The 18402-nt window shown below is 36.1% G+C and overlaps 1 protein-coding gene across 1 annotated transcript; it reads right to left on the reverse strand.

The window, feature by feature from the left end:
• Positions 1–3485: 3485 nt before the first annotated feature.
• cdhr5a (cadherin-related family member 5a) lies at positions 3486–12945 on the reverse strand. Its single transcript, XM_016484022.1, has 14 exons — positions 12842–12945; positions 11323–11498; positions 10877–10939; positions 10232–10321; positions 9763–9849; positions 8584–8688; positions 8308–8493; positions 7958–8048; positions 7775–7872; positions 7423–7629; positions 6978–7091; positions 4940–5006; positions 4505–4659; positions 3486–4340 (listed from the first exon to the last, which is right to left on the reverse strand). Exons 1-14 carry the CDS (start codon positions 12930–12932, stop codon positions 3759–3761), a joined length of 2112 nt encoding a protein of 703 aa, XP_016339508.1. The 5' UTR covers positions 12933–12945; the 3' UTR covers positions 3486–3758.
• Positions 12946–18402: the final 5457 nt, after the last annotated feature.

The following is an 18402-nucleotide window of genomic DNA, read 5'->3' on the forward strand; positions in this document are numbered from 1 at the left end:
CCATGGACCTGCCACTAGCAGAGGCGGCCTGCTTAGTAGCACGGAGAGCAAGATCCGTGGTGCGGTGCACTCAGCTACCTCATCAGGAGAAAGGCCCTCGCCTTTATCCAGGTCTTTCAGCAGGTCAGCCTGATATGCTTGGAGCATCACCATCGTGTGCAATGAAGTGACAGCCCGACCTGCTGCTGCTGCGTATGCCCTGGCATTAGAGCGAGATGTCAAGGAGGGAGTCTTAAAAGAGGACGTCTCACCCATAGAGAGATAGCTGGCCAGCGTCTCTCTATAGGGGCATCTTCTCATAACCACTTTCGCGCATCGCCTCAATGGTGGCATAACTCGTATGCTGGAATCGATGGAATCGTCACACCGGTAGTGACGTCATGGCTGTCGCCGGCCAACGTGTTGGTGTTTTTTCAATGTATGCTTCAGACACGGGTCACGACGAGGCGTTCCCCCGTAGCGACCCCTAGAAAACGCAGTTCGAAGTTCCCATGAAACGGAACCCCCATGCACTCCCCCCACTCACTATCATGAACAGCACTGTGGCTGCAGTAGAGTCATTCAGATTCCTGGGCACCACCATCTGTCAGAACCTGAAGTGGGACACTCACATAGACTCCATAGCTAAAAAGGCCCAGCAGAGGTTGTACTTCCTTTGCCAACTGAGGAAATTCAACCTGCCACAGGAGCTGCTCACACAGTTCTACTCGGCCATCGAGTCTGTCCTGTGTACATCCATAACTGTCTGGTTTGGTTCAGCTACCAAATCAGATATCAAGAGACTACAACGGACAGTCAGGACTGCTGAGAGGATCATTGTTGCTCCCCTGCCCAACCTCCAAGATCTTTACACCTCCAGAGTGAGGAAAAGGGCTAAGAAAATTACTTTGGACCCCCCACACCCAGCTCAATCTCTTTTCGAACTGTTGCCTTCTGGTCGGCTCTACAGAGCACTGACCACCAGAACAGCTAGGCACAAGAACAGTTTTTTCCCCACACACTTGTAAATAACATATCTGTACATTTGTTTAAACAATTACGTTTGCTTTTAATTTAATTATTTTTTTCTCTATATTTCTACTTCTGTATATTTATTTATTTAATTCTCTGTTTTTCTTATATTAGTGTTATATTCCACCTCTACTGTGTAATTATGTATGTCTGCACTATGTCCATACTTTCTTCTGCACTGGAAACTCTTGTCGCCAAGTCAAATTCCTTGTGTGTGTAAACATACTTGGTAATAAATCTCTTTCTGACTTCTGACTTCTGACTTATTCTGTAAACATTCACAAACTTTGCACAAAATGCATAATATAAACTGCAGAAAAATAGTGCTAAGATAAAAGTAATCTATATAACTACTATATATTGAACTTTGATTGAATGCTTGATGGCATGAATGGCTTCTTAATTCTATGGTATCTAACAGTTTTAAAATAGTACTTTGTGGCTTGGTGACAAAAGGATAAAACCAACTTTCAACCACTGAGGTTTAATATATTGTTGTTTCTTTCTTTCAGTTAAAGGGATAATTCACCCAAAAATAAAAAATTCTATGTTTATCTGCTTACCCCCAGGGCATCCAAGATGTAGGTGACTTTGTTTCTTCAGTAGAACACAAATGATGATTTTTAACTCCAGCCGTTGCAGTCTATCAGTCGTATAATGCATGGCAATGGTAACAAAATCTATGAGAGTAAAAAAAACATGCACAGACAAATCCAAATTAAACTCTGCGGCTCATGACGACACATTGATGTTCTAAGACACGAAACGATCGGTTTGTGCGAGAAACCGAACAGTATTTATATCATATTTTACCTCTAATACACCACTATGTCCAACTGCTTTGAGTGCGCGCACGGCATCCGTAAACATCATATTTTCATTTTTGGGTGAACTATCCCTTTAATGAATTTCACAAATCTGCATGTTGACTTGTAAAATGTTATTTTCTTATTCTTATCACATTTTAACATGGATATTGCAATGTCTACTAACAGCTTGACAATTAGGCAAGCCTGTGGTTAGTGAGCGAGCAGGAAGGCACAAGATCGCTTTCATGAAAATCACTTTCACTGTTACTAGCTGGATAAAGGACCTTCCCAGCCTTACCTTGACAGCATTGTATAAAGCGTTATACAAATAATGGTGACAGCTGGGTCAAGAAATGTCTAAAAGCACATCTTTTCAAATCCTCATGCTTTCACTATTTCTGTTCTAGTCAGTACTCTTTTAAATAGTGTCTGAAACTTAGTATATTTAGTGCTTTGTTGTATCTACTGCTTGTCACTTTTGATAAAAGCATCTGCTAAATGAATAAATGCAAATGTATAAATATGCATTTAAAGCACTTTGATACATCGGCAGACCTTTTTTCTGTAAGAACTCTAAAACTTTTTTTCTGTGTGTGTATCATATTTGATAAATCAAGGTTTTATGGATAATCAAGTAAACCTAAGTAGCTTCAGTTCGGTACATGTTGATCTTGACTATTAAAGCTGCAGTCCGTAACTTTTGGTGCTCTAGCGGTTAATAAACAGAACTGCGTGTGTTTTGCGGAAGAACATTGTAGCCGGAGCTACTTCTCTCTGTTTATGTCTATGGCGAATCACGCAGGTACTGTGCTACTCCGCAGCGGTACCTACCCGAACCAGTCTAAATAGTCCGAATATAAACACGTATTATAGGTGTACCGTAGTTCAGGACAAGCCAAAAACACGGTTTGGAAAATGGATTCATGGTGCACTCACGTATTATATACATTTTGTACATTTTGAACACAAAAAAGTTACGGACTGCAGCTTTAACAATTTTCAGAGGAGCTTTTGTGCAATACGTCAGGACTCATGCCAACGGAGCCCTCAAGTGGTGGGTTTGTGCCACACTTTAATGCATGGATGACGACTGCCTGTTAAAGGTTGTTTCAAAATGTAAGAAATGCACTTACAATAGCCGTCCATGGGGCAACTGTTGTATTCTAGACCCATACACTTTCATTGTAAGTGTATAATGCATTTTTGGGTTTGTCAAGGTTTGAATCTTGGTCAGACATTTCTCAAATGAAAACCTGTCTTTCCAATCAGTGAAGAGTCTTGGTATTTGTTGGTATTTTACAACATTTAAAGGTACAAAATGTCCAGAAAAGAACACCACAATGATGCAACCAATCCTTTGTGTAACAATCCAGAGATAACATCCTCCATAATCAAGCAAGCCTTCTGTATAAATATAGCTTTGATAAATATGCTATATATAAATTAATTATATTAATTATATATATAAATTAATTTGGTTTTGTCTTTTATATTCTTTTGTCAGGCACCACATAAAGTCTGGATACTACTTTCAGATTTGCTTTATTCTAGATGTTTTCCACATAATTTACATAATTATACAAAATACTCTATTTCACAATGTATTATGCACAGACACAGCTGACATTAAATAAAGCAGCAAGCCAAAATTAAATTCTAAGTATTGTTTTCTGAAATTATAGACATATTACATCAACACGTTTGCATATTAGTTTGGCACGCTTATCACACAATGGAAAAATGCATATCATAATGGACTCATTATTTACAAATATGAATAAATGTGTCAGTATTTTGCGATTAATTATGTCTGAACTGAACCAGGTTTTATTTTCACAAAGATACATTATTTCAAAACTCATGGGAACTTGAGAAAATGAATTCAGTCTCTGATGAGCAAAGAGCTCTAGTTTTACTGAGCAAGAGCTTCTGAGATCCTCACTGATCTCTTCGTTCTGTGTTCAGTCCTTCTCTACTATCAGAAATCGCTGTTTCCCTGCTACTCAAGTCCTGTACATTCAGCATTGTCAACTCCCCCAGTTCCATTTCACTGTCTTCCAGTTGAGGGGAAGCAAAATCTCCTTCGACTTTCTCCATGTCCTCTTCAGGCTTAAGCCCTATAGTGTCAGGGATGATCTCCACCTCGATATCTGAAGAATCCTCGCTCTCCTTGAACCAAACGGTCTTGTGTCTGTCATCCTTCTTCCTCTCTTTAGCCAGAATGGATTTTACTTTATGCTTATTCGCCTTTCCTCTGGCTTGGACGGCAGGACTATGGTGTGAATGGTTGGTATGCGTCTGGAGTCCACAGGAGCTGCAGTGCCTCTGTCTCTCGCGAGGTATCACTCGCACCCTCGCTGCTTGAACTACATCCAGTCTTCTTTCTCTCAGTTCAGCTCGCCTGGATCTGGATCTCCCTGTGTCTCCTTCATTCAAGAAACCATCATTGGTGAACTGCATGCTATCTCTTGGACTTGGCCTGTTAGGGGGCTGAGTAAACTTCAAGCATGGCCCTAAACACTGAATGAGGGCAGAGGGTTAATCTCACAGTTTCATGAGCTGCATTTTACCTGCTGTAGTACATGATTACGGCGTTCTTATGGAACTTTTTCTTAAGCATAATTTCTTTTACAAAGTGGACACTCAGAGCTGGACTCACTGAGCTTTGATGAGAAGATGCTGACCTCAGACTTGAATGCATCAGGATTCCCCTTCTTGACACGGGATATCAGATAGCCAATCACAATGAGGCAAAGCACCAGTAACGCAGCCATCACAAAGCCCAGCAAAGCCATGTCCCCTGCACGGTAACCTTCGTCAGGCGACTGGACCCCCACTGCTGATATGGTGGGTGTGCAAAGAGAAAAATTAGACAGGCAACATGCAGAAAAAAATATTAGAACCTTAACACTTAACACTTAAACAAGGGGTGTCCAATCATGCTCCTGGAAGGCCAACTTCCGGCAAAGTTTAGCTAATCAAGGTCTTCGTGCTCAACTTCAATTCAAGTGTGTTGGAGCTGGTTGGAGCTAAACTCTGCAGGAAAATGGCCCTCCAGAAGCAAGATTGGACACCCCTGGGTTAAACTTTATAGGAAACTTTTTTGAAGTATAACTTACATGGTACTACGGTCACAGAAAGACTAGCTGTCCCTGTCTCACCAGTAGACACATCCACTGCCCGAAGCTGGTAACAAAATAAATAATTTTCAGTCACACTTTATATTAAGTAGCCTTAGTTACAATGTACCTAACCATTTGATACAGTATACTTACTATGTACTGTACATACAAGTTTGTGCATTTGAAGTACTTTAATTAACATTTGTAGTTACACTGTTAGCATTACTCCAACCGTAACCCAACCCTTAACCTAAACTCTAACCCCTATAAACCTAACCCTAGCCGTAGCAGTATGTGGGAATTTTCCAGAACAACAAGAATGCAGTTATACAGTAAATCCATAGTCTTGTAGGTATTTAATGTTGGTACCTAATAATAAAGGCTACAGTACCTAAAATACAGTGTGACTGAATTTTCAAATTCAGGTTTTGAAGATTTTAGCCTTAACACTGACAGTCTTCAGTGACAAAGTCTCTTGGACCCACTTTATATTAAGTGTATTTAACTGCTATATACAAACATTTAAAATAATTATTTGATACAATGCATTTATTGTGTACATACATGCGTTTACATTGTGCTTTAATTTATGTTTCAATACCAACATGCAAAAAACTGTATCTGTAATTAAGTTATGTAATTACACTTTAATTATCCCTACCCACCCTTAAACCTACCCATACCACAAAACTTGTCCCTAATCTTACCCATGTCCAACCTCAATATCAGCAAGTGTTTGGCAATTCAACATAAACACAACTGCATTATATCAAATACATTTATTTTTATTTTATTTTATTTTATTTTCCTATAAGTATAAATTGTAAAAAAGTATTTTTCGAAGTTGTAAATAAATCAAAAATTATTACATTCTGTTTTACAAGAAAATACTATTTCAGTCTTTCCACTTAAAAATTTTTTTTAATTCGAACAATTTTATAGCTTATCTCTTCATTTATGCTTTTATCTCCATCTCTGGCATACACTGGACCTGGCTGCAATTGCAAGGCTCCATCCTGGAAATATCAGTTTAGTATGTATCATTTCAACACACACCATTGCATTTATTAAAGGTATAGTTCACCTCAAAATCTCAGTCCCTCAGGCCATCCAAGACTTAAATGAGTTTGTTTCTTCATGGGAACAGATTTGGAGAAATTTAGCATTACGTCACTTGCTCACCAATGGATCCTCTGCAGTGAATGGGTGCCGTCAGAATGAGAGTTCAAACAACTGATAAAAACATCACAATGACCAACAAGACTCCAGCACATCAGTTAAAGTCTTGTGACGCAAAAAAGCTGCCTGTTTACAAGAAACAAATCCATCATTAAGGTGTTTTAACTTTAAACTATCACTTCTCCTTTATTTTTCCCCTGATTCAGACTAAACACCTTTTTAACTGGAGAAATCAATATTATGGATAGAGGACTCGTATTTTAGCCCGAAGCGATGACAAAAACGTTGTAATGATAGATTTATGATAAACATGCAGCTTTTCACTTCACAAAATGTTAATTGATGGACTGGAGTTGGTTGATTACTTTGTGATGTTTTTATCAGCAGTTTGAACTCTCATTCTGACGGCACCCATTCAGTGCAGGGTGAGCAAGTGATGTAATGCATAATTTCTCCAAATCTGTTCTGATGAAGAAACAAACTCATCTACATCTTGGATGGCCTAAGGGTAAGCAAATATTCAGCAAATTTGCATGTTTGGGGGGGTGAACTGTTGCCAAGAAAATACTATTTCAGTCTTTCCACTTAAAAAAATTGTTGAATTCAATATGTTACTTGCAGTTTCTTTGTAATTATTTGTGAAATTTACTAGCAAGTGAAAAACTCTCAGTCAGAGTGAAAACTGTTTCAAAGTAAGTCCTGCACAATTTTTCTAGTGTAGTAAATTGCCAATATAAAGTTTGACCAGTATTTCAATAAAAAGATAAAAAATATACAGATTTCATATGCAAACAACTACTATCAACTAGTGGTTAAAATATTCTCAAAATAGATGCAGCAAAACATATTTACTTGCCTGCAAAGCAAAGGAATCAGTCCGAACGGCTTTCTTCAAAAGTATAAACCCATCTGTTGTGATATTAACATAGCTGCTATATTGCACTTCATATCTTACGTCAGGATTGATTCCCTGAAAAATAAAGGGAGAAACTGGCATTCTCTTATTAGATGTATTCAGTCTTTATGGGTAACCATAATGTTGCCAAGTAGGATATTTATCCTTGATCAAAACATTTCTCTCAAACAAATATTACCCCCAAATCTAACCATTAACTAGCTTTAAAATCAGTGGGGAGTGATAAGTTGGTATGAATGTTGCTTAAGCCCAACCCCAGACCTAACATCAACCCTAAACCTAAAAACTGATGTTATTCCAAGACCATCAAGGACATAGCTCTAAGTTCACATGGGTAAATCACAGTACAATGTCTGCATAAAAGTAAAAAGTAAGTAAAACTTACACTCGCGAAATCTTCATCCCTTGCTCTGACTCTGATGGGTCTGTTGGATGTCCTGTCCCTTAGCACCATGTTTTCAGGCCCTGAATTACTGTAAACATACCCTTCATATCGGTCCTTCTCAAACCTTGGAGCATTTCTGCTCTTTTTCATTACATCAATAGTGACTGAAGTGGTGGCAAACTGATCTCTATTTACTACCTGGGAAGCCTGGGAAGGACAGATAAAGGAAGGTCGCTATTATCAAAATTAAGCAGTCAAAATTGTATTTGCTCTCAGACCCAACCAGATATCACGAGGAAGCATATGTAGACTAATCTTCTCAAAGTCTTCAGAATATGCACAAGAAACTCACCAAAACTAAGAGAGATATAGGGCCAGCTATATCTGCTGGTTTCAGCATGGATATGTTTCCAGATTTCTCATCAATCTGAAATATGTTGTCCTCATTTCCTAGACAATTACAGAAATAATTGTGTTCATGTTGAACATTAAGTGTGTAGGAATAACAGTTATGTTAGGAAAAATGCTTTAATACCTCGAACAATTTTATAGCTTATCTCTTCATTTATGCTTTTATCTCCATCTCTGGCATACACTGGACCTGGCTGCAATTGCAAGGCTCCATCCTGGAAATATCAGTTTAGTATGTATCATTTCAACACACACCATTGCATTTATTAAAGGTATAGTTCACCTCAAAATCTCAGTCCCTCAGGCCATCCAAGACTTAAATGAGTTTGTTTCTTCATGGGAACAGATTTGGAGAAATTTAGCATTACGTCACTTACATCTTGGATGGCCTAAGGGTAAGCAAATATTCAGCAAATTTGCATTTTTTGGGGGGGGTGAACTATTGCCATGGTCATAATATTAATGAAAATGTACCTGTTTCTCTGTTAAGTTCACCCTGCCCCTGTAGCCCAGGCTCAGGCAGATTTTGGCATTACCAATGGTTACTCTTGTACATGGTTGAAACCAGGGAGGACGGTTATCAATGTCCATAATATTGACAACGATGGTTGCTGAAGCTGTGAAAGAGTGTTCAACCGGTTGTGATGGAGGTGGAGTATCCTGTAAGAGTCAAGAATTGTTTGTGTTATACGTGAGATCAGGAGAGAATTTCTGCAATTATCACATTCAAATGAAACAATTTTGACATACCTGCACATACAAGATCAGTTTCACCTGTTGGATGACATCGTAATCTAAAACCTTGTTCACAAGGATGTTTGGTGTATACATGGTCTCAAGTCTGAAGTATCTGTTCTGTAAAGAAATGTTTATATTAAAGGAATAGTCCAAGCAAGTATGCAAATAATGTAATTTACTGTTTCAAACCAATAGTCCTGCTGAAAACAACAGCATATGCTGGTTAGGTATGTTTTGAAGCTGCTGTTTGAGCTGGTCCTTAGCTGGTCATGAGCTGGAGCTAGTTGCTTAGGACCAGCTTAGGACCAGCACATGACCAGCTTAAACCAGCTCAAACCAGCAGCCATGCTTCAAAACATACCTAACCAGCATATGCAGTTTTTTTTTTCAGCAGGGAGCTCTAAATTCTCAGTTTTTTTTTTCAGTCGTTTTATTGAATGTCCATTCACTCACAACTTTGATGCTTCAAAAGCTAATATAGATTTTATCCATATGAATCGAGTGGTTTAGTCCAGGACTTCTGAAGAGACAAGGTTGCAAGCATGCATGTTTGAGCTTGCATTTACCATATTTGATGTGTTCTATGAGTGTTGATCAATGTTTATATGTGAATAAAAGCCTACATTATTCACTATATATGTTCATCATATAAAGCAATTGTTTTTTTTGTTTTTTTTAAATGGACTAAACTGTTCAGTTCATATGGATTATGTTTACTATGTCATTATGAACTTTTTGAAGGATTTACCCAAGCTGAAGCTCTCAGGTTTCATTCAAAATATCTTCATTTGTCTTTTGAAGATGAACAAAGTCTTATGGATTTGGAATGATATGAGTGTGAGAAACTGATGACTGAATTTTCATTTTTGGGTAAACCTAAGCTTCAGTCTGATCTTCACACAAAGCTAGCATAATACTTCAAACAGCACACCAGCCATGTTTATGATGCTTTTACGGGTTTGTCCTTTTTGGAGCTTGACATCTTCTGGCTCTGGTACTTTTAGTGTATGAAAAAGAGTAGCTTGGACATTCTGCTCAACTTCTCTTGTTGTTGTCTACAGAACAAACTCATATGGGTTTGGAATAACATGAGGATTAGAGAATGATGACGCACTTATTTTGGGGGTAAACTATTCCTGAAATATATATATTTTTGATCTTCTCAATAGAGAAAAGGAATTGATTACTTACCACAGTTGGTTCCATAGAATAATACAGAACCTCAGAATCATCATCTATTGCTTCAATCAGGGCAATGCTGGTATTAACTGGTGTGAGCTATGCAACACACAAAATGCAGCATTAATGGACTAGAATGGCAACATCCTCACTTTGACAGTAGATTTAAAAAATGATGAACAAGCTGTCTGACTTAACTTACAATGTATGCAATCATGATTTTGCCAAGAAGAACATATACTTTGATCATCAAGTTTTGCTGGTCCTAACAACATTTACATAAAAATGATCCATTCCTAAACTACGCCTGAATATTTTTGTTTGTTTGTTTGTTTAATATGAATGTTGTTTAAGCTTAAGTTTAACCTTATCTCTAAAATTGGGTTTGGATTGATTGGTTGTTGGGAATGTTGCTCCAGGACAAACAATTATTTAAAACATGTCCTACTAGGACAAATGTTGAATAACAATATGCTCTCACCTCATTTACGTCAAGTGTATACTCGCTCTTGTCAAATGATGGAGGGTTGTCATTGACATTCACAACACGAACAATCACAGTCAGAGTGATCTGTAGATAAAATGCACAAATGAATATGAAATGCTAAAAATGAACAACAACAAAATAACTACTATAGTAATCCTCGATATAACAGTGACCCCCCAAAAGGACTGGAACATTGGATGTCATTACATTAGATAACATAATACCAAGTGGCATCTGCAAACAAATGATAAATGCTAGAGCTTATTTCACACCAGTCTACACTTTTCTGAACCATTCTTGCAATTACTTTAAATCAGATGGTTTCAGATTTAATCAGATGGAATTTTTAGTGAATATATGAAGTCACTCAGGTATCCTAATGGAGCAATCACAGATGTAGTTAATTGAAATCCAAGTAGTGATTTATTTATTTGTTTGTTTGTTCATTCTGTGCAGTATTTATATTATTTTGTCATTTAAAACCTTAAAAGGTGCTTAAAAAGTGTGCTTGTGCTATTTTTCTTTCAATTGAATGACACATGGGTTCATATATTATCTAATGCTAAGACTTTTTTTTTTTTTGCTTTGCATTCATCTGCACAGAATCCATACTTGTAATTGCAGTTCTGAGTAACTTACACTTCTGTGGCCAGTTTTATTACATCGGATCTGGACAGTTAGTTCTTCAGGACCTGAAAGTGTCTGGAAAACAATTTAATATAAACTGAAGTTAGGATCAAACTTCTGTGATCTTTCATTATGTATTTCATGAGTAGTCCAGTGTTAAACCAAGTCATGTTAAACCAAAGTCATATCAGTTTAAGATGGTCAAGCTGGTGCTGGTTTGTTGCTGGTTCAGTTTGGTCTACCACCAGGTTTAAATCAGGTCCGCTGTCATTTAGTGTGGCTGATTAACCATTATCTAAATCAATTTGGATCAGATAAGGACCATGCATGACCAGCTAGAAACCATGTAAACATAGCTACCATCTTAAGCTGGGTTTAGCTGGATTTTCCAATAGTGTCATCATAGCCTTGTTACTCAAATTGGCACAAGACAATGGAAAGTCATGAAATAAACATACTTCAAAGTCCAGGCCTTTCTTTGCTATCAGTTCTGAACCTCTCAGATCGAAGGCATTCCAAGGGTTCTCCGTGAGATTCAGCGTTACATCCTTTGTTGTTGTGTTAATACGGACAACAACTGTATCAGCTGTGTTATTCTCTTTAATTGTCACAGGCTCTGAGGGTACTGTACAAACTGCAGAGAGAAAACAAATATGTGACCCTGGAGCACAAACCCAGTCTTAAGTCGCTGGGGTATATTTGTAGCAATAGCCAAAAAAACATTGTATGGGTCAAAATGATCGATTTTTCTTTTATGCCAAAAATCATTAGGATATTAAGTAAAGATAATGTTCCATGAAGATATTTTGTAAATTTCCTACCATAAATATATCAAAACTTAACTTTTGATTAGTAATATGCATTGCTAAGAACTTAATTTAAAGGCGATTTTCTCCGTATTTTGATTTTTTTGCACCCTCAGATTCCAGATTTTCATATAGTTGTATATCGGCCACATATTGTTCTATCCTAACAATCCATACATCAATGGAAAGCTTATTTATTCATCTTTCAGATGATGTATAAATCTCAATTTTAAAAAATTCACCCTTAGACTGGTTTTGTGGTCTGTTCCATGAAGATATTTTGTAAATTTCCTACCATAAATATATCAAAACTTAACTTTTGATTAGTAATATGCATTGCTAAGAACTTAATTTAAAGGCGATTTTCTCCGTATTTTGATTTTTTTGCACCCTCAGATTCCAGATTTTCATATAGTTGTATATCGGCCACATATTGTTCTATCCTAACAATCCATACATCAATGGAAAGCTTATTTATTCATCTTTCAGATGATGTATAAATCTCAATTTTAAAAAATTGACCCTTAGACTGGTTTTGTGGTCCAGGGTTACATATTACCATTTTCTTACCTAGCAGATATTACAAAAATGTTTTGTCATAATGTAATAAAATACAATAATAAAAATATTTTCTGTAGAAATTCATATTTTACAGATAATACATTAATACGATATCTTTGTTGTGTGCATGTATAAATGTGTATGCACAGATATATGATACTCAGTTCAGCATGTCAATTTAACTTTCTGAATCTGATTGTAATATGTTATTTTTTTTTAATAAATTCAATTGACTATTTTAATTTGCACTTATTTATTCTAGAATTGTGTGAACATATCAATATTTTAAACTCCAAATGCTGTTTTTTTTCGAAATTGTACAAAGCAGTTTTTATAGCACATTAAAGCTTTTGAGGGGCAGTTTATTTTCTGTGATGATACAATATACTGTATGTAGGACAATATTTTGAAGCTCTGCATTCCTGCCGTCTGTAGAAAATGACAATGAACAGACATGGCGTCTTTTTATTGCCACTGACTAAACTGAAATTACTTACATCATAAAAATACCCACAAAAAGAGACTGACACATGCCGTACCGACACAATAGCGTTGCTGACAATAGTTTAGCAAATACTTAAATCTAAAAACTGAAACAAGAGTTACTTACTTTTATCAGCAAAGCAGATTTTGTGAAGGAATAATGCAAATAAATACCCAAAGATGGTAGTTATGGATTTACGCTTAAATATTATGTCCATTTCCCAGTTTCTGATGCACACAAATAAGTATGGAGGACTACGAGACCGTGGCACCAGCTGGTACTTCTTCACATAAAGCATTGACTGTGCTGACCGATGAGTGGGAGTTGACTCCAGTCGCAATGTTTGTGACTTCATCTTACGGTCATATATTGCCTAAAGAGCTTGCCAGCAGTGGACTGCTCCCTCCCACCCAAATACTTGCATCTGTTTTTGAGAGATCATTTTGTATTAGTGGAAGCACCGTGGAATGGGAGGCCGTGTGAAATCTGATAACGTGAAATATGCTTACTGTCTTACTGTCACTAATTACTGTCTATACAGATGACAGTAAATGAAATCTTTATGCAACACTGGATTCATAAAAAGTGAAATTATAAAAGAAATGTGGTGATAAATTATATAATAATAATAATAATTAGTTAATCTGTCACCACTTAGGAATCTTTGATCAGTGCTTTAGTTTTTTAATACTAATAATGAGATACCAACCAAACATTTAGACACATTTACTGTATTGCATTCTATATTGTAACTCTTCTCCACATTTTAGAATAATAGTAAAATCTACAGTATGAGATAAAAAAAAAAATATCCTGCGATCTATATGCAGTATTGAAGGACATATGCTCAGTATTTAAAGTCCCCTATGCTCACCAAGGCTGCATTGCATTGATCAGAAATACAGTAAAAACAGAAATAATATGAAATATTATTATAATTTAAAATAACTGTTTTCTATCTGAATATATTTTAAAATGTAATATATTTTGTATTTTTTCTTGATGACTAGAAAGAATAAAATGAATTTATTTGAAATAGAAATCTTCTGAAACATTATAAAGGTCTTTACTGTCACTTTTGATCAATAACATGACCTTGCTGAGTAAAAGTATTATTATTATTATTATTTATCAGATTTTTGAATGGTAGTGTATCATGGTTAAAAAACTGTAGTGATTTAAGAAATGCTTCTTTTTCATTTTTAAAATATATTCAAATACAAAACTGTTATTTTAAATTGCAATAATATTTCAGTATAGTATTTTTCAAATGCAGCCTTGGTGAGCATAAGAGACTTCTTTCAAAAACATTAAAAATAAATCTGAATTATTCCAAATTTTGGACTAGTGTAGATCATATTTTTTTGATGAGAGATCTACCATATATCAGCACTAGTAATCATTGCTGCACGACACATTTAAGTGTTCTGATTTCAGATTCTGTGATGTGTGAAAGTACTGGCCCGACTGAAGTCTTATGCAATAATGTGTGCCACTGATCAGCTCTGACCAAGTCTGAGAGTGTCTCTCACACACCCTCTTTATGCAGTGTGCTATTTATTTTAGCCTATTTGTTGATAGTACTTAATTAATTTCCTTGAAAATATTTTTCCTCCCTCCAAGCCAATCAGAGCTCTTCTCCGCTACATGCGACCGTGACATCAGCTGGTATAATACATGTTTGGAGACAAACAAGAAGAAGCCCCTCTGCCACCCCCACTGCTTCTCTGTGTGGGAACAACAGAACACAGTGTCACATGAAGCAGACACATTGTGCAGCCATGTAGATGTGTGCTGCTGTCATGGATTTGCTTGAGCAGGCCTTGCACAGCAGAGCTAGTCTGCATTGTTTTGCAAGGTTTTTGAAAGAATTACAGGCTAATATAACGCTTCTCTCAAAACAGTTTCACCATTTCTCTACTTTATAAATGACTTGGTCACTGAGATATAAAAATAACAAATATTTAAACTATTACAACCGGTCCTATTAAAACAAATTAAAACTATACAAGTAAAATTAAAAAGTGTTCAAACTTATAGAAAAAAAAATCACTGAAAATAGTTAAAGGTTGCACCATTTATTAAAAAATAATTAAATAAAATTTTTAGGAGACCAGGTGTTTTCAGATTTATAAGGGTTTAGATATATATTTTAAGAACAGTGTTACAAAATGTAATATGCTGTAATAGTGAAGCTTGCTTTTGCGTTTTTGAACAACAACCCATGACCAACTCAATGACTCATTCATTAAGACAGTGGTCATTCGCTTCATTCATGAATGAATCAGCGGGTTTGAATAAATCAGTTGAATCAATGATTCTATGATTCACTTATTAAGACTTGCCACCAGCTATTGCAGTTTCATATATCATAGTAACATTAAATTTTTTTTCCCAACATTTCATTTATATTCAAAATGTTATATATAAAACATCAATAATAACATTATTTATGCACTTGTAATTGTAATTGTATTCAATGGTAAGATGGATTTTGTTGATGCTGATTTAATTTGATTGGTAACAGCCTTGATGTGTATTGTGTTAATTAGCGTAATAAGCAATTAATTAAAATAATTGCAACATGTAACTTTATTATTTTATTTATAATTATGGCGGGGGGTCCTTTTTTTATGTGAGGACTTGCCCCTCAACAATGCAAAAAAAAAAAACTGTAAACTGTAAAAAACAAAGATGTATTACGCTTCTCCACTTCTTTCCACTGTAAAAAAAAAAAAAAAAAAAAAGTGTAGCCAAAAATCTTCCAGGTATGGCCGCTGTCATCTTGCGCCTATGATCATGAGCTGGAAACTTACTCAAACATCCCGCCAAAACTCCCTCAGAAACGCCAAAACCCATTTTTATAGCTTCAAATAACTAAAAGTAAACTTATTAGAAAAGGGAACACTTGAACACACATCAGCGTGATAAGAATTACCTAAAATTATGGAAACTATCTTTGGGAAAACTCTACATGGAGAGTTGGGAAAACTTATACTGCAGCCAGCCACCAGGGACAGGGAGTGATCAAAGAGTTTTGGCTTCAATTTTCAGGACGTGAGCTAGTCACACTTGATGCAAGGCCATTTTAACTGCAAGTTTTTCGTTCACCAGCAGAGGTCAGTGCTGTGCAGGCTTAAAGTAATGAGTGAGGAGATCTATCTATACCTGGAGAAATCCGTAGCTTTCCCATTCATGCAGAGGGCTAAACTGGAACAGGACCTTGAAAGTATGCAAGTAATCTAAAATCTGCCTTCTTGGTTCAAGGGACCACAGAACATTCTTAACAGGTTCATTCCGATGTTCCCAGGGTTCATTCATGTTCCCCAGATTTATATGTTAGAGTTAGTGTTGTGCTAACATAGGGTTAACTCTGAGAACATACTTAAAGTAGATAAATTCGTATGAATAAGTTACCACTTTGAGTATTACAATATCAGCACATCAGCAACAGTTTTGGGGTCACTGATTCTTAGAATTTAACCTGCGATCTTTGTTAGCTATCAATATTTTAAAACATTAGGTTACCATTACCAGTGGTAATTATTTTTACTGTGGAATTTGCACAGGTGTAACACAACATAGATTTTCAGACAATGGACAACGAACATCTATCCATAATAAAAGCTTCAGCATGGGCTTTTAACCAGAGATTTTTAAGTAAAGAATGATTTAATTTTCAGTGTGTTCTTCACACAAAGGTCTCATGATTCATAAGACTTTAAATGTCTGCTGTGTCTCATTTGGAAGGCTGCACACTCCGGAGGTCGCATTTGTCGGCTGAATATGTCATTGAGGCTGTCTCATTTCAGAAAAGTAAACATTGCATCCTAAAGTAAGAGCAAAATTACAATAACTTACACCTTATGATGAATAACAGTCAATTTTATAATGGTTACTTTTCTAAAATGAGACAACCACAATGTTGTATACAACTGAGATATCATAAAAATATACTGCACAATGAGACTATAGAGCACAATTAATATAGATCACTTTACACTCTAAAAAAAATGCTGGGTTTAAAAGGGACAGACCCAGCGGTTGGGTTGTTTTGAACCCAACCGCTGGGTCAAAATAACCCAATAGCTGGGTTTGTCCCTTTTTAACCCAGCGCTGGGTTATATTTAACCCAGCATTTTTTAGAGTGAAATGGTCCTTTTTGACGTTTGACAGACATGGTCACTATGAACACTTGTTGTATCACTTTAAATTCTCCTTTTTTGTTTCACAAAAAAAATAGTAATAATAATTTTGGAATTACATTTTTAGTTGAAATATTTCTTTAATATCTAAATTTCTTATCTCAGTATCTAAATATATATATATATATATATATATATATTACAGTCTGAGTTTATCTGCACCCCATCTTACATTTCAGGAAACTGGGTAATAAAAAGTTAATCAACATAAATCTCCAACATATCACAACAATATATTTGTTGTCATTTCTTCTAGGAGGCAATTACCCAATATTTCCTGTACAAATACAAGTCGTTATCATACGCACAAGTTCTAAGGATTGTCTTAGAATAAAGCTTTGGAGAACTTTGCTTTGGTAAAAGTAACTCGCATGATGTCAAATAGTCACACATGTGCTACACTGTTTATACAATGAGCTCCACATTCATGCAATACTCCCAACTAAGCCTCATGTAAACCTGCTTAATGTTCACTGTGGTTCGACCCACAAGCCATCCTGCAAAAACAGAAGAGATGTCAGAGAGGGTTTGAGATATTATGCACAATACACTTTGACTGTGATAGTTATGTTGTACGGTGACACAAAAACATTATGGTTCATGGTTTGTAGCGGTGTTGCTCAGAGGCTGTTTATGAAGTATACTGGAGAAGTGTAGCCAGTGAAAACGTCCTGTTTTAGGTCACCCGCTGTTTTTAGAACAGTTTTGAGAATGTCTTGCCTCGCTGAACTGCTGGCATACTTTTTTGTCTTTCCTCATTTCAAATGAAAGGAAAGGATACAAAGTGAACATGGTTTTATATGACAAAGACAAAGACTACTTTAAGGAGTCCAAAGACACCTAATTTAAAACCATCTTCGCAACCAAAACAAATACACATTCTCCACCTTTGCGGTGATCTAAACAATATTCCATCTATTTCTTAGATTTTAGGATCAAAATCTGGGTCATGATCTATTACTGGTTGGAAACATGTAGACTTTTCCTTGGTTTATTGCCATGCGGTATAGACCACATTCACAATATTCATGATTATGAGAGATCCATAATCATGAGCGAAGGCAAACACAAGAAGTACTGTATATTAGCACTGCCTGTTATTTCCACATTAGCTCACCCTATAGCTAAACATTAGTCTGGAGAAGGGTATTTTACATCAAAATGCACAGTCCGAAATGCATTCATTGTCTTGTCATATGGAGAAAAAAAAAACGTTCCTTTCTTCTGTAAGGCTATATTTATAGTGAAGCTTGGAATAATTCACTTAACTTTTTTTTACAAACGGATCTAGATGGCACTGAACCTAGTAGCACATGCTGGCTGCCACCAATCCAAACACCAGACTAGAAGGTTGTTGAATGTGTTGCACAAGGGACAATCTTCTCAAAGCTCAGAGCCGAAGAGTACTTAGTTTCATACATTGATTATTCAGTAACAGAACAAAAAATGAAATGAAAAAAAAAAAAAAAAAGAAATAAAATA

This window comes from Sinocyclocheilus anshuiensis, unplaced genomic scaffold, assembly GCF_001515605.1.
Source record: "Sinocyclocheilus anshuiensis isolate Anshui unplaced genomic scaffold, SAMN03320099.WGS_v1.1 scaffold773, whole genome shotgun sequence".
Taxonomy (NCBI): Eukaryota; Metazoa; Chordata; class Actinopteri; order Cypriniformes; family Cyprinidae; genus Sinocyclocheilus; species Sinocyclocheilus anshuiensis.

Excerpts from the sequence above, each read along its gene's own strand:
- cdhr5a (XM_016484022.1), bottom strand. The coding sequence starts at position 12,932 with ATGGACATAATATTTAAGCGTAAATCCATAACTACCATCTTTGGGTAT. Across the intron at positions 8,049-8,307 it reads TGAACTTAACAGAGAAACAG|GATGGAGCCTTGCAATTGCA; the intron begins GTACATTTTCAT and ends TGATATTTCCAG. Across the intron at positions 7,630-7,774 it reads CTATATCTCTCTTAGTTTTG|GCTTCCCAGGTAGTAAATAG; the intron begins GTGAGTTTCTTG and ends TGTCCTTCCCAG.